The sequence below is a fragment of the Prinia subflava genome, chromosome Z (genome assembly GCF_021018805.1).
Source record: "Prinia subflava isolate CZ2003 ecotype Zambia chromosome Z, Cam_Psub_1.2, whole genome shotgun sequence".
In the NCBI taxonomy this organism is placed as follows: domain Eukaryota; kingdom Metazoa; phylum Chordata; class Aves; order Passeriformes; family Cisticolidae; genus Prinia; species Prinia subflava.
The window spans coordinates 7,083,819-7,101,313 of record NC_086283.1 but is presented as its reverse complement, the minus strand read 5'-3'; the positions used below and the strand labels follow the sequence as shown (position 1 = coordinate 7,101,313).

Here is a 17,495-nt window from a genome sequence, read left to right as displayed (position 1 = left end):
AGTCCTTCCCTGGAAGCAACACTGCCCAATGCATTAAAATGGTAGAGCTTTTATTATTGTGTTTCCTCTGTGCCTCTTGAATCCACACATGCAGCACACACATAACGCTTACTAATTTTCTCATAATTATTTATCAGATTTCTTATACACCCCCCAAATTAAGGCATTTCCAACTTACTAGTTATCCCAGATTTCTTCCAGCACCGGTACTGCAGGACATTTACCTAGCGTTTACACAAACAATCTGCTGCCTGTACAGAAAGGAAGGCTGAGCTGAACTCTGGCTGTGAATTAACTTTACTTCTTGAAAACTAGAGATATTACCAGTCAAAACACTCACCAGCAAGGCTGTGGTAAGTATATAAAGTTGCCCACAGAGCTCTGTGGGACAGCAGGTAAGTTTAACTGTTAGGTCCACTGCAAGCTTAGCCCAAAAGATTTAATTATTCCTATGATGAATGAATACAGAAAATAATTATGCAAGTATTTGTAGAAGGAAGATTACAGGGTTAAACTTGCTTGAAGGGACCATTCAACATCTCTTGCACCTGTATCAGTGCTTGTATTCTGAATATAAGCACTGTTTTTAGGGAATGTTTCTTTATCATAGGAAAAAAAATACTATTTTTAGTATTTAGCTCCTTTATAATGACAGGTATTTTAAAACTACGATTGGATTTTTGCCTGCTCTTCATCCATGCTACATAGCTCCTGTACTTGAATTAAAGGACTGTATGTAGCATCTCAAGGAAAGAAGATTCAGAAATTCCCAGCAGACTGTAGAGAAATATCTGCTTCTCTACATGAATGGAAAATAATAGGAATTTCTCCCATGACTCCATTTGTATCAGGGCTATTTGGTCTGGCATCTCAAAATATCTTCTGGGATTTGCTTTGTAGAATACAGGAAGAAAGCAAAACTGTCTTGAGACACATTGCCTTCCAGAAGAAAAAAATACTGTGAAACAGAATACTATTTCTTCATTATAAAAATACTGACTCTTTAACAGGCAAACGTGGCAATTTCCTTCCTTCCTTAATTACTTCTTTCTAATGTTAGAAAGTGAGAGAAAGAGTTTTTGAAAAATAGAAAATACTAGAAACTCCACAACATATACAGGCTGGATGAGAACGACGAGCTGAAATAGTCCTTGATGTTGCTTTGGGATGCACTGAGAAAAATCCTATATATGACAACATTTATTGAAATTCATTACAAGATTGCACTGGAATTCCAAGTCATTTTCTTGAAATAAGGACAATTTAATTTTTTCATTCATTTTTAGAGAAAGAATTCAAACCATAGTCTGTCTTTGATTTAAACCTGAATGGCTTCAGAACCATGCTAGGTAGATCAAACTACTTTCTGCTCTGTTCTCTAAAATAACTGCCACTGCAGATTAGCAAGTAATTTTTAACAAGAAACAGCAAATACATGGTCTTCCCTAACACAATCCCTGAAGTGCAGTTTAGAGAACTAGACAAGACAACGAATCATGAAGAAGAACTGGATGAGTAGGTTTAGACAATCACAAATTTACTGTGTGATAAAAGAATCTTCCAAGCAAAGAAAAAGAAGAAGGTATGGATTATGTTCTTAACTTCTCCCCTCAGACATCAGGAATCTTTTTCAACTAAGGAATACTCATCAGAACACTGAGTTGTGAACCAGGACAAATAATAAACAGGAAACAGATATGATTCCTTCTTTACAAGCTAAAACCCACACCCTATATAAAGGAAGGGGAATTTTTTGTTTAATTTTTTGTTTGTTTTGGTTTGGGTTTTTTTCAGAAATCAGAAACTCTTATCCTGACAAAAGTATTTGACTAAATTTTTCTACATTTATAAACAATCTAATATAAATTTTATTGTTAGATTGTTACTTGCAGGTGCCTGAAAATCTCTCATGTCAACACACACACAGCTGGAGATTCAGGAGAAAGCACAAATCAGCTTCAGAGCAGCTTTATGAGCTGCATGCCAGTTACTATATCATACTGAGCTTAAAAATACCTGTGTGGAGGGAAAAAAAAAAAAGAATCTGTCTCAAGCTGCAGGTTTGCACATCATCCCCGCTAAGCTCTGGTGAGGTGAAAGATGACAAACTGCCTTTTTAAAACACCTATTTCAGTTTTAGATTGATGAAAGTCAAAAAAAACTACCACTGTCAGGTTTGCTCATCATGATACTATTAAAATAATTATTTTCTTTCTTCCTTCACATGATGTATTTCTTTCTTTTTCTCACCTTTGTTTAATTGTAGGTTTATCACGGCTGACTTTATTAGATCTAATACAGTATTCCTAGAAAGGATATATAATGCGTAGGAAGTCTGATGAGATTTCTTTTTAGTGAAGTTTTGCTTTAGAGGTTACGTGAACAATGAGCACAGTTTAGATCATCAACGAGCTAAATCTCTTCTACTGATGAAATATTATTCCTTCTTTTTCAGTGACTGAAAATGATTACTGTTAGGATCAGTGGGAGACAACAGCCCAAGTAGAGAAGGCACTTGCTCCATGTCTGGGAAAAGAAAAGTGCACTAAATCAACCTGCAACAAGTCTCTCTGGCCAGCAGTCAGGATATCACTGAAAAAAAAACCAAAACCAACCAACCAAACCAAACCAAACCCAAACAATCCAGATCATTCGGGCAGGAGAAAAGATTACTGTAAAAAGAACAGACTAAAAGAGTACAAGAAAGATGAGCTGAGTCTCTCTAAAACCCTTTACTGCAAGAAGCAACGTTACTGACAATGACAAATGAAGCACTACCAAGCTCTTTCAAAAAAGTCAATTTCAGAGTTTCCTGAATTCTTCACTCAAGCAGTTTGTATCAGTTACTACCTGAGACATAAACTTCAGCTAGATGGATCATCACCTGGAGTTTGCAAAGTACAACTGTGTTCTGAGGTAGAGATTTACAGGTTCAAATGAAGTGGGTTTCCTTAAAACCAAAATTGACAGTGCTGTTAGGCTGCTTGATTTTCTTGACCAGAAACCTATGTATCTCATAATAACTACTGGAGACTTGATCATATTCAGCCTTCAGAAATATCTTGTTTTCCCCAGACTCATTCAAAACACTGGTGCAAAATTAATCATTCAAGAGCTGAACTACAATCCCTCCCAAAAACATCTCACTGATTTAATTCTCATGGAAAGGCTTTCTAAATACCTTGATAGAATTACCCTGTAATCCTAGCCATCTTTCACTTGTTTGCAAGCCATGGATCAACACTCTCAGAAAAAAAAAATTCCTACAAGATCACCTTTATCAAAACAACAAGTTTCTCACAGCACACCGTGGAAGCACAGGTCCTGATAAAACCTGGAGAGTGATGAATTGCAGCACCATGATTAAGGCTTCATCGGCCAGAAAAGTTACACCATGCCTAAACTAGGTTCTAAATACTGAGATTTCAGTTCCTGAACATAAAGGTAACCAGAAGTTATTCAAATTTATATTTTAATCTACCTGTCAAGGGTAGTGCCTTTACTGCAGAGAAATATGCAGCATGCACATGTAAAGCAATAAGCCAATGTCAGTAGTTATCTGCTGAGCAAAACTGGCAGCTAACACATATATTGCTGTTCTCGTGACAGGAAAGAAAATGTTTGCATTTTTCCATACTTTTTAGTTACTTTGAATTTAAAGAAACAAATGGACACGTGCCCTGAAGCTATGAATTTCATGAAGTGGCACTAGTGTGTCCATATTAATCTAAATTAGATCATGAAAATTATCAATAATGGAGTAAGATGGAAGATGAGGAAAAGTTTTAAATATTCCAAAGTAAACCAGAAGTGCTGGGTATCATTTCCAAAACTTTTTCTTGGGCCAACATCACCCTGCATTGCAAGGCTCTCAGAGGAGAGTCCTACTTGCAGTCTGAATACTCTTAATAGCTCCTTTGCAATTAGAAGATGGAATGGTTGTGTCTAGAAGTAAGCAATTTAAGGAAGAAAAAAATTGTTCAGTTTGGCTATTCAGGGAGTGGCAGAACTACAAAAAAGCTCCACATATGGTAACAATAAGGAAGTACAAAGAGATCTGTGCAAGAAAAATTACAGTCACGGCTTTACAAAAGCATGTTTCACAGCTGAAAAATAATTGCCACAACACTTTTTATAGTTTATGCAGGAGATCTGAAAGGCAGTTTCTTGTGGTGCAGATGCATTTCTTGACTATCTCAGCACTACGGCTGCTCTTGTTGCTGAAATTCATATGTAAAAGAACCATGAGAAAGAGCTGGACAGATCCAAGTTGGAAAGAACTTTCTCTTCTCAAAGACTGTGGGTGGACATGTTTCTGTTTATCATGGCCAACACTGTACATGCTGCAAATCTGTATTAAAAAAGGGCCCTGCGTGACTGTGAATCCCAAACCTCTGTTGTCTTTATACATGAGACTAGCAAGAAGATTATTTCTAGACAGTTTTCCTCCTTGTAGAGGAAATGCATCTTAACAGCATCTACTAGATTTGTACAGTCGTATCAGTATGACAAATTATTGCAGAGGGAAACTACTGTTGACCCCAGAAAGAGTAAGAGCAACATAGTTCAAGTTATGGAAAAGAATGGAGCCAAAATGTTTCACCCATTTATAATCCATTGAAGCAGTCTAGTGAAGTTTTGCAGAACTATGTGTTTCTGTAAAAATACTCAGTTATGCTACTGAATTCCAGCATAGCTTAACAAGTACTTGAACATAGAAAGCATTCACACAGACCAGAGAGAAAACTCCTACGTTCCACCTAAAACTTCTCTTTTCACCCAAAGAAATTGAAACTCCTGTATCTGTAAATAGAAAGCACATCGCTAATTAATCAATGCCAACATCACTGGGTGATATTTGATGTGGTTGGTGCCATGTTGATGAGAAAACAATAAACTGTGAAAAATGTCACTTCTCAAAAATTAGCTGGCTAGCATTCAGTAGGAGATAGATTGTTGTAACAGCTGTGGTATGATGACTTTGATGAATTAGATTTTTGTTCTTCCGGAATAATTCTGAAGAATGTGCCTCCTCACACCACCGTGGAAGGAAATCCATTTGCTCACTGAGACCCTGTTAAAGAACAATCTTTCTTATTACCTGTGTTTTGATGGCTTTACACAATGTGGAAAAGAAAAAACATTTCACTTCTTTCAGTCAACCTGTTTTTTGGCTCCTATAAATCTTTCTTTTTAGAAAGAGTAAGAAAAGATTTCGTCCTATTAAAGAAAAATAATAATATACTGGGTACGTAACACACTGTCATATGGATGTAACCTTCAGGGACCAATATTTTCACCTTGCCTCAGTGGAAACATCAGCTTTTGAAGATTGACAAACTCAGAAGCAGGAACATAAAACAACTTCTGCTCCATTAGGATAAAAGAATCCTGCCATCATATTCATTTTATCTGCCTATAGAGGCAAATCATCTGAATGTGTCTCCCAGGGAATTAAGAAAAAATACAGCTGCCATAGAGATGCTTCTCAGTTGCAGTGAAGATCATTGAAACTTCATCTCCATAAAAGAGAACAGTTACAACAAAGGGTTTAACAGAGAACAAAACTAAGAGCCAAGGTACTGAAACATTTAAGAAAAAACACACCAAAGATAACACCCCCATCTCTTTCAACTATCATGAGGCCGGAGAAAGCTTTGTTTGAAGAATTCCAGGCTAGGGGAAAAAAGCTTGTGCAGATACACTACATTAAAACTTAAACTGCAAAGCAGGTGCTTTCAGCTATGGGCAGCCATATGTGGTCAAATACTGGAACATAAAATTCTGTACATGAAAATCCTTTCAGATGCTTCTGGCATGTACCTGTGAGATTTAAAAGGCACAAATATGCATGCAGCTAATGTAAAGACACTCCAGTTGCTCTAAACACATTATAGCCTAAATCACTTGTTAATGTTTGGTGCTGTATACAACTATGCCACTTCCAAAATGACTTGAAATCAGTAAATTCTCAAGAAGCGTAAAGCATGATGGAAAAAACCATAGGAAGCAAAGCTACAAAGACTGTTTCAGTCTGTGCTTTTATTAGATATAAATAAAATCTGTACAATGGGGAGCTGCATTGTACTTCATTTACCATCTTAATACCCTGTGTCATCAATCCAAGACCTCAGTCCTAATGGCCTGTCACACAAAACACTGGATTACTTTGATTCAGAATTCCCTTTAAACTCCAAGTACAGTCTCACTGCACAAAGAGAAATCTTTCTTCCTTCCTTGACAACTGCTGCACAAAACAAGCAAATTCAACCAACAAAACATTTAACCAAGGAAGCAGAAGTTACTGAAATCTGATTTACAACAGAACTTGGGCTACCCCCCAACCAAGAAAAGTGGAAATCCAAGGATGCTATACCTGTGCCTTTCTGAGTCATACTCCAGCAAACCATGCACTCCTCTTGGTTATTTCCTAGTTTTAGACAAATTATGCAAGTTGAATTGAAGTCCACCAGAGCTGAACAGGTGAATACAGTTCGTGTAACAACTTAAAATCTCCAAGCATTTACCAAACGCGTTAGTTCATTTAATCTCAAACTCTCTAGACTGTTCTTTTACATTTTACGGGTCTACAGATGAATACCTCCAAATAAAAAAAAATGCATTACTTTCTTCTGACATAACTGGTTTTCAAGATTATAAAAGAATTTTGGCGGAAGCTGGTGACAGCATAAAGAAAAAAAAAATCAAACCCAAGACTCTTTGCATTCCCATCTAGGGAGAAAAAATTTGGATGTGATGGCAATACCAGATTACACTTAACATACCCTAAGGGCAGAGACCTAGTATTCAGAGTGGATTAGAAAAAATCAGGATAATTGATCCACACAGCTGGAAGTGGAAATGTTGAGGTAATTTTCTCTCTGGAGACTGGCTAATCAGCCAGAGTAGGTGAATGAAAACCACAGGCCTGACTTGTGCCTTTTTCCTATTAAAAAAGGAAGTTACAGTTTAACTTTCTCAATGACTAGGAATGCAAATACTACATTATGCATAACAAAAGTTACTGAACTGCTGTGTGCTACTGTTGGTTCTTCTGGAGTACTGTCTTTCAATGTTCTCTCTCACCCATGGAAAACTGTACCATTATTAATATCACTCTGTGAAACTAATTGCAAGTGGCAAACTAAGATCATCCCAATTGCTGGAATCCACAACCTCACTGTATATACCTAATTGTACTGAACTAAAATATGAAATTGAATGTGAGCTTAAGTCCAGTATAGTGATACAACTCCCGATTCACAAAAATCTGTGGACTGAGAAGAACCTACCCTTAAAACTTGGCTTATCTTAGTTGCAATTGATCTATAAAATGAAGAACTGTTACAGATAAATAGTGTAACTTTTGAAAATTTCCACATTTTTTCCTAGTCTTATTCAGTCACTGCAATTCCAGCCTTTCAATAGCAGTTTATTTTCATTAGTATATCATGCTGTAGAAAGAAAATTATTTCTACATCAAACTCACGAGTGCTTATGCATATGATAGTTTTTCATGAGTCAAAGCACTAAAGAGTTGAAATTCCTCTCATTTTCACTGGGAGTAGCCACCATGAAAATGTACAAAATAATCCAAAAAGAATTTTTAATTCTGTAGTTCTCCACTAGATTATCAGTACTTTGTAGATCTCAATACCAGCAAAAATAATAAATGTTAACTGCTTTATGTAAAGCCAAACTGGGCGGGCAGGGAGAGGGAATTAACAAAATAAAAACAACAAAAAATAATCTCAAAACCATTTTCTGAGGTGATTTATGATCTGTATCCTACACAGTCATAGAAAAACCTTCCAACCAAAATTCTACACTGCTTATATATATCTTTGCTTCCAGACAACTCTGTTTGCTTTCACAAATGTCTTGAACTAATCTTGATTTCAATATGCACAGCTAGAAAAGTGAAAAAATGAAAATAAGAACAGTCCAAGGAACAGCCTAGAATCTTCCCAGTGGTTCAAGAGGCAAAGTTACAAAATGCCCATCTCAAGATCCCCATAATAGAGGAAAAGCACTTAAAGGCTTTGATCCACCAGCTAACTCCTAGCCTTGAAAAAGGAGTCCAAAACCATAGAGCTGAGAACCCTATTAAACTCTACAAACACCAGCCAAATAATTTTTGTGTGATTACTGAATGATACTAACCAGTGTGGGGCCCAGTACAGGTGTATCAGAGAATGATTTGATTCCCAGTAGGGAAGTAGTTCCTCACTCAACTTTGTAAAGAGCCAGTTGAGGTGACTGCCTGCTCCAGATGTTCCTCTCCTCATATCCCCTCTCTCTTAAATAGAAACTGAACACCGACTGCAGGGAGAAGCAGAAGTGTTTCAAGGAAACAGTTCCCCGTGGACTTTCTGGAAATCACAGAATCCAGCCACCTAGTCTAGTAATTCAGGAACAAGTCTCTACAACGCAATTTTACACCCCTTGACCTCAGCTAGAATTAACAATACACTTAAACTCCCACATAGGATTAGTCATCTGGGAGCTGTATGGGTAATAATACATAAAGTTTTACACATCATTCAGAATATCATAAATCAAAATTAAAAATCCAGCATGAAAGAAAATCTCAGAATCATCTGTGTAACCTCCCTTCCAGGGAAGGAACTGATGACTTAAGAATTCTTAAAGGCTAGCTTAGGATTTTCCTTTGCATTTGTGACAAATATAACCTGGATCAGGGTATCATTTAGGTTGGAAAAGACCTTTAACATCGTCAAGCCCAGCTATTTAGTAATTAAATACAGGATTTTTACTGTAATTGATTTAACCTTGTCTTTGAATTTCTAAGCTTCTTGTGAGAAAGTGACAGTTTAGACAAATCCCACTTTTAACCACCAGTGGTTAATCACTCTACATCCACATGCTGTCAAACAAATAGAAAAATGAGACATAGAGTTAACAATCTTCTGGAACACAAAATTTTGCTCCAAGGTAGTTTATTTCATAAATAAAGCTTGTTCTATTACACCGCAGAGCTATATCGCGCACTGGGAGGAAATGACTGGAAAATTTCAAGTAGCAGGCCTGACAAAAAGCAAGTATGAATGATCTTAGGTACAGTTCAAGCATTAACTAAGCCTATCAAAGCATAAATGCGAAGACGTTAACCACAGCCTTCTGCATGGCACCTGCCAAGCTGCCAAGCTGAACTCAGCGGAGTAGCCCAGAGAGACTAGAAATGTATACATGCTGTCAAAAAAATTACAAACCAGCTTAATTCCTTTCTCTACCAACACATGCTTTGTTATCAAAGAGAAGAGGGCAATTTCTAAGTCTACAGAGGAAAGTACTGAAAAAATACATTTAATTCTTAAATTACACCTATCAATCCACCATCAGCTATAAATCTTTATTTATCTGATAGATATATGGGTTTGTGTCATTTTGAATTGACGTCAGATGTGAATCAAAACTGTACTGAGTCACACTAGCCTTCAGTATCCTAGCATTTTGTGCTCACTTTTTAATTACACACTGACATCTAGAAAGTCACATGCAGAGATATGGATTTTATAATAATACTGTGTATCTGTAATGGCAATTGCCAGTTCAAAGAGGGTCTTGGTGGATCCAGCATATGGCAAAAACTGCCTGTATTACTAATCATTCACTGAGGTTATTTATTATAATGCTGTTTTATTTTTCTATTAGTTTTCTACATCTTCATTTGTAATCCTATGTATAAAATAGACCCAAATAATTTAGAAAGCTTAATGTGTTTAAACCAGGACACATTATGTAGGTAGGCATTTACTACAGCAAAAATATTTTTCTTATATTTTCACCATGTGGACTTTCTCCTTTGGCTTATCTGTGGAAGTTTCTTTTTTAATAATTTTCAGTGAAGAAATGGGCAGAGATTATCTTTTTATATTGCTGGCTTTTGCAGAGAAGGCATTTGTTCCTTCACTATCATAGTCACAGAAAAGGAATAGCTTGGGGCTCTCTGAGTTTCCTCCAGGGAGCTGCAGAAATAAACACTGCCTGCTCTTATTTATGCAGTCAGCATTACACAAATATAACGAATGAAAGGATTCAGCCCATAGTTCATTCAAAATGGCAACTGCCTCATAAGTGGCTAATAAATGTGTTCTGATGTGTAGCTTTGTTCCCGTGACACAGAATTAATAGCAACTGTAATTTTAAGAGGTCTCAAAGTTTTCTGTTTGAATCATCTTTTATAATTATCTTCAGTCACTGTGAAAATACTGGCATACAAAAAAATTAAACTCATTAATTGCAATACATTTTATTTATAAAACCAAAGGTCTTAAAATCTCATTACTGTATGAATGTGACTGACATGATTGCAAAGGCCACAGTTAGTACTTAGCCATGCAGATTTAGAGATCCTCCCACAATTTCTACGAAGAACTGGAAGTTTATTTGCTAAATATTATCAGTGTGTCCTCAGTTACAGGCTGCTGTAACAGGATACTGTTATTGTATATGGTTCCAAACAAAGAAATCTGTAAACCCAGGTATGTTTTGAGATGGACAGCTGACCACTCGTATCCTCTTCCCACTCCCTGGGAATAAGCAAGGAGTCTGAGGCAAATGGATCAACTGAAAATCTTATGTCTCCTAAGCCAATCACCTCTGTTGTGACTGAATACAAGGATAAAACATATAAACTGAGAAAACACAACCAAAATCACAGTACAAAGAAGCTGTTGAGACTCCATATGTTCTGAATTTTCTTTCATTTAAAAGGAAAAAAAAATTAAAACCTGAAATAGTTATCTGTGTTTCACTACCAAACCTGAAATTTATTGCAGAAGTTCTGCTGCCATATGCTTAAGAGTTACTTTGGGCAAATGCCAAAAATAAAAGGTGGTCTGTGAAGACACCTGTTCAGGAGGAAAAAAAATTGCTGTAAAGTGGGAAATTTCTACAAGATCACCAAGCTGAATCCTCAGAGTAAGGTAAGGAATTGAGATAGCTGCTCCTTGAGATTAGACATTTATATTTTTGTAGGATTCTGAAAAAGAGGAGATCTGACCAGCTACTAGAAGTACAACAATTGTTGCAAAAATGCTTAACATTGCCATAGGCTGTGTTTAATCACAGATGAAAAATGCACGATCTTTGCTCATTTCTTCTCTTCTGATTATTCCAATTCTATTTTTTTACAGCAACTGAGTTGCCATTGTATCTGAGGCTGAAAAACTTGCACTTGGATGAGATTAATTTTATGTATATCCAGAGACATTGCTACTTATTACACCTTTGCCTAGGCAGCCCCAGTCTCTAACTGGTGACACAGAAGAAAACAAAATATGAAGCACCATCAAAGACAAAGCAACACAGCAGGATTAAAAAAAACCCACAAAAACCTTTTACCAACTTCTCACAAGGGTGGTTTTTATGTTCTTCCCCAGTGGGACTATTTCTTCCAACTCAAATGCCCTTCACTGTTCCACCTGGAATTCTCTTTGTCTTTTGTGATACAGGAACAGAAAACAAGGTGAGGAAAAATCAGACTTATAAAAGCAACCTGAAATTCCTTACAGATCAGGCTTACAGCTTTCTTGTGGTATATTGGGACAAGTTTTATGGGTGCAAAAACCAGAAGTGAGATGACAAAGACATTTTGTAATTGAGAAGAAATTATATCAGGTTAAAGAATAATTTAAATTCTCTACCTGCAGTCCTAAGCTTTTCCCCTTTGTTATCTTGAGGCAAGTCTTTTGAGAGCTAGGAAAATTTTATGTTAATTGACAGGTGAAATTTCAATGATCTACATTTCAAGTTTTATCAAGTGATGATATTTGACCCTTAGAGAATAATAATCTCCAATTCAGACACTTTTTTTTTAAAGAGAACAATCTGTCTATATTTCTCAAAGACGAAACAAGGATGTTAGAAGAAATGAGATTTAATACAAGGCATGTGATCACTCGGAGCAGCCATGACCCTCCATGGTTCCTGAAAGTCTTATAAATGCATAAAGTGCTCTGCAGACTGACTGTCATGGAGAGATGAAGAAGTTTCCCCACTTCTCTGTTTATGAAGAAATGCTCTGGGGGTATTTACATATTCTGAAACTTGATTCTGAAGATATGAAGCTTTTCCACCACACACGTGGCAACTTCCAGGATGGTTTACTTGGATGTTGAGCTTCATCTGTGCCCCAGGTTGGGGAAAGTGGTCGGAAAAAAATTCTGTTTGCTTCAATTTTTCAATGGAAAACAGTAAAACACTGCTATCCATTTAACCCACAGAGGTTTACAAAATCCCATTGTCTGTGTATTTGGCCTCCTCATTGCATTCAGAATATTTTATTTTTTTAGCAGCTGGGTAATTTTGAGGTAGAGGTTTTGGTATGAGTTTTCTTTGGGGAGGTGTGGACTTTTTTCCAGGTTCTAGCATTATTTCCAAAATGACACTGTCGTACAATAAGCCTGTAAAAACTGCCTGTCATCTCATTTTCCAATGATTGTTCACTCTTTTCCCTCTTTTACTTGAGTAGATGTGAAAGTCTATTTCAATTTTACACTCAAGCCGAAAGAGTCACAACTCTGAATTTGGCCAGTGACAGTTTGTTATGAGGAAAAAAAATGAGCTGTACACCAGCGTACACTTCTTTAGTATTCCTGGTGCCTTAAATAATAACCAGTTAATCGTGGTTTTATAAACCCCTTAATAACTACATCACTCCTTAGCAGTAAACCCCACTTATTTTATTGATTTTTGATCCTGTATCTTCCTGGGAACTAAGATTTCTCACTGTAATTCCTTTCACTGGTATAATTATTCTGAAAGTATCTTTAAAAACTGGAATGAACACAGGCATAGAAAACTTAAGCCGTGGAGAAAACAGCCACTTGCTTTTGCAAGAGAGCTACATCAGGTTTAGGTTATATACAGCAGATACACCTCACTATCCTCACAGAGTATCCCATAAAATCTAATACAGATTTAAGCAAAAAGCCTTCTACAGGAGTTTAATAAGACTCTGGAGAAGTAACTTAAAACACTAATAGCCTTCTCATAGACCTCTACAGGGTTGTAAAATTACTTCCAAAGGACATGGCACTTGCAGTTACATATTTCCCATTCAAAGCAGGAGGGTATGACTGTAACTGAAAAGACTGAAACATTCAGCCACTTCACAACTTTCAGGAGGCAAAGCCAAATTTTATCCCCAGTCATTTTCAAGGAGGCAGAAGCAGCACTCAGTCAAGTGCTAAGCACTACTGACAGCTCACATCACACATGAGGAGAAATGCACTCAAAGTTTGCCCATAACAACACCCATTAGACCCAGCAATTTCAAATACCACAGCTCTGAAGTACCTTCCATTGTTTTCAGATGCCAGAACAAATCTCTTCAAGAAAACAAACTTGTACTCACCCACCCAGATCAATCGCTCTAAGAGAAATTGGAATTTGTGCTCAGAAACCTGGTAATGGTTTTAGTACATCCAAGTAGGTTTATTTATACTGATGATCAGTTCCTCACCACCTGACTTCCAGCTACTTGTAATTGTAAAGATGGACACTGGATGGCGATCCATGGGTGACACCACTCTGCAATTACAGAACCTGCCCAGGTAAAAGAACTGAAATAGTCTGCATCAAATGAAGTGTCAGCAGGTCAAGGGAGGTGATTCTCCTTCCCTGCTCCACTCTTGTGAGACTCCATTTGGAGTACTGTGTCCACCTCCGGGGTCTACAGTGTAAGAAAACACATGGACCTCTTGGAGCAACTCCAGAGGACGACAGACATAATGAGAGGGATGAAGCAGCTCTTCTGTGTAGACAGACTGAGAAAGTTTGGGTTGTTCAGCTAAGAAGACTAGCAAAAGACTATTGCAAAACACTGAAAGGGGCTCTGTAAAAAAAGGTGGGAAGAAATATTCTTTTCTTTTTTTTTTACCAAGGCCTGTAGTGACAAGACAAGGGGTAACGACTTTTAACTAAAAGAAAGTTTATATTGGATGTAAGAAGGAGTTTTTAAATTATGAAAGTGGTGAAATACTGGAACAGATTGTCCAGAGAAGCTATGGATGCTAGAAGGGATCCTTCTAGGGATCCTCATCCCTAGAAGTGTTCTCAGTCCCTAAGTCCCTCCCCCTTCTGGGTCAGGCTGGATAGGGCTTTGAGCAACCTGGTCTTGTGGAAGGTGTCCCTAGCCACAGCAGAGGGATTGGAAATGATCCAAACATATTTTTTCTCACCCAAACCATTTTGAGAGTCTGTGATTCTACAAAATTCTCCTCTAATTGCAGGTTCTCAAGGTATACAATTTACAATTTACCAATGGAAACATTTTTAAAATTCACTGAAAATTTAAATATATTTTGTCTAAAAGACATAGCCCAATTAATCTGGGAGGGCCCTTTAAGCTACATGATCAAGTGCTATAAATAAGATCATTACTATACTTCAACACTCACTATGTTGTGCACATATATTATCACAGTTAGTCAGTTGGTTTCTAATACCCATGTGACAGCAGGCATATACTTTCAATGAATGGGACACTGCAGACAGTTTGATGACTACTACAAAGAAATGTATTATTAATAGATTTTAGAAAGATGCATTATTTCATATATTTTTTCAGACAATAAATCTTAAAGATAGGAATGGAACTGACAGAAAAAATAAATTGTATCCATTATTAAATTACTCTGTGATAGTCACTGCAGCCAATTCCTAGGGCCTCTGTTATAACACTTCATTTTTCTCAAAATACATTGAACAATACAGTCAAGTGAAACAGGAGAGAATTAAAAGAAAAGACTCAGAGGTTCCATATGGCAACACTACAGCTTTCTAATATGGAAAATTGAGATGCAGTACCTTAGTAAGTTTTTTAGTTAATTAATTATGAATTTTGTATTCAAGAATGAAGAAAATCAATGCAAAATATTTACATCAAACAATCACTGCATCTCATTTATGCATTGTAAATAGTCTTTTTTTTTCAGAAACTTGTCGCAGGCTTTTTTTTGTTTTGTTTTTAAAGGAAAATCCTACACTTTCTAGTCATCTGAGAAACAAAAAATAATAATAAAAAGAAGAGTCCTTTTGACAGCAATAAAGAGAAATCGAAATATACCAACAGGATTTTAGAGTAACCATAAATTGCTATCATAAATATATGATGAGTTACCGGATAGCCATTTCGCCCTGGTAGACCCTGGTTGAATGAGATGAAATGGTACGACACATTAACAACACAGTCATGACATATGACATAACAAACACACAGAGTACATTATCAGGAAATTATAATTTGTGTATTGCTTGGTTTTTATGCACGTGATGATATTTCAAACCAGGAAATATGAGATATGTATTACACAGTGAAAAAACAAAGCTTTGGCAATGGAAATTATGTGTTTCAACTTATATAAACCCTCAAATTAAAAAGCTAGTGGTTACTTCTGATGCCCAGTGAAATTCTCTTTTATATTAAGAAGATTATTCATGTAAACTGACAGGCAATATGTAGTTAACTGAAGAAAAAAAAAATTAGTGCTTAAGCAGTAAGGTATTAGATTCCACTAGAATGGAGGTGGCAAAGAAGAAAACTGAGATTGTTGTAAAAGTTCATAAAAAAATTCAAAAACCCCAGCCTCCAACTGCTATTACATGTGCCACTATAGTCATATACAAGTCATATACAAGGAAATATATAGTATGTATATAGAAATGTATAGTCATATACAAGGAAAATAAACAGAGCACTATGGCAGCCTTTGAAATTACAACATACACCTAATTCCATCCAGTTTCATGGGGGATACACAAATATTTAATATTTTAAATGAAAACTATTACCACAGTCTCCCAGGTGAAAACAATACTTTAGTTCACAACAGTAGCCTCTAGCCAGTGTCTATGTAAACACAGAAATGAATTAGGAAAAGAAACTACACTTTTTTATGCCTTGTAACAACCTAAACCGTTGCTGCCTGTCAGCAAGATATAGTCTTGTAGGTTTCAGGTAGGAAACTTTGAATTTAAAGTCAGATACTTCTTAAAATTATTCAGTTTTGGAAACTATTTTAGGTTTGTACTAATATTGCCAAAATTAAAAGTTATTTAGGGGGGGTGGTTCTTTTGTTTGGGTTTTTTAATGAACCTATACTGAAAGCAGGAAGCTGAAGTCAGACACATTCTTACTGAGGCATAGAGTGAACTCTTGCTACATTGCCTTGGTGCACAAAAATAGCTTGTGACATGATTTATGTTTACTCATTGTGTTTCATAGGAAGACTGCAAAAGAAATTGGGGAAAACAGTGTTTCTTTCGAATAAACAGCACCTTTATGCATTAAGCCCGGCTTTTCACTGATGGCTTGTTAATGAATTTGTCACTATGAATTGCTGGGCACATGGTCAAAGTCTTACAATGATAAGCAATATCATGACTCAATATATGCAGTTTACAGTAAAATCTTTAAGTCTCAGCAGAAATTCAACACATCAATTAAATATTCTTAAATATGCATGCAGCATAGAATAGATAGATGATAGGGTCTTGAAAAATATTGTGGAAGTACTGCATTTATTAAAGAAAAAACCAGAATCCTTCAAACTGTAAAAGAAATACTGTTTTAACAGTCACACTCCTACACTAAATGATGCACATGGATGGCTGGACAGCCTGTATGCCTCTAAAGAACAGGGAGCTTGTATCCCACAACTTAGTCATAAATGCAGAGGAATTTACTACCCAGCAGAAGTGGCCAGGTCTGGACTTAAGATAGGATACTCACAGGTTTTTATAGGTTTCAGTAAAATATCTGTTAAGAAATCACAGACAAAATGAACGTAACATACTTACATGGAGTTGTGAATCCAAAAGGCCATCTGGAGCACTGAACATAAAGCTTTATTGATTTAGAGACTTTTTTCTTAACAAACTTTCTGGTTAAATTATTCAGCTCCAATATGTGAATGCATAAATATCAAAATTCCCTCTTGAGTATACATGATCATTTTATCACGCTGGTAATTTAACAGGATCTAACAGATTTCTCCCTGATTCTGGAAGAACCAACAATGTACTTACAGGAGGTCCTGTGGGGTGGGGAAGAGGGGAAAAAGGGGTAAAAAAAAAAGAAAGAAGAACACGTAAGCTGATGAAGTTACTGAAGAAATACACACAGAGTAAAGCACAAGGCCCTGAGATTGTCAGTGAGCAGCACTGGTAATACAGGGCACACATTTTCCCACTGAAGTAATCTTGTGCTTTGGTAGTGCTCTGAAACATGTAAACATGACTACTGCCTAAAAGCATGCACTTACCTTAACAAATCTTCAATTACAGTCATGCAATCTTATGAATATTGCTTCTCCCTTCATTTCCATGCAATTTCATGCCAGTCCAAAAATACCAGCCATGGACTACAATTTGTTTTGTCAGCTCCACATAAAGCATAAGTAACCACATCACCAGTTGCAGTTAACCACACAGTGAGCATTTGATCAGAGCTTGGCCACAGAACTGCA

At 36.5% G+C, this 17,495-nt stretch overlaps 1 protein-coding gene across 1 annotated transcript in view; it reads right to left on the bottom strand.

Annotated features, from left to right (window-relative positions):
* The window catches only part of COL25A1 (collagen type XXV alpha 1 chain), a 302,634-nt gene that overhangs the window by 131,183 nt on the left and 153,956 nt on the right, over nucleotides 1–17,495 (bottom strand). The window contains exon 4 of the mRNA XM_063423866.1: nucleotides 17,056–17,063. Coding sequence (XP_063279936.1) covers nucleotides 17,056–17,063 — 8 coding nt within the window. The remainder of the gene's footprint in view (nucleotides 1–17,055; nucleotides 17,064–17,495) is intronic.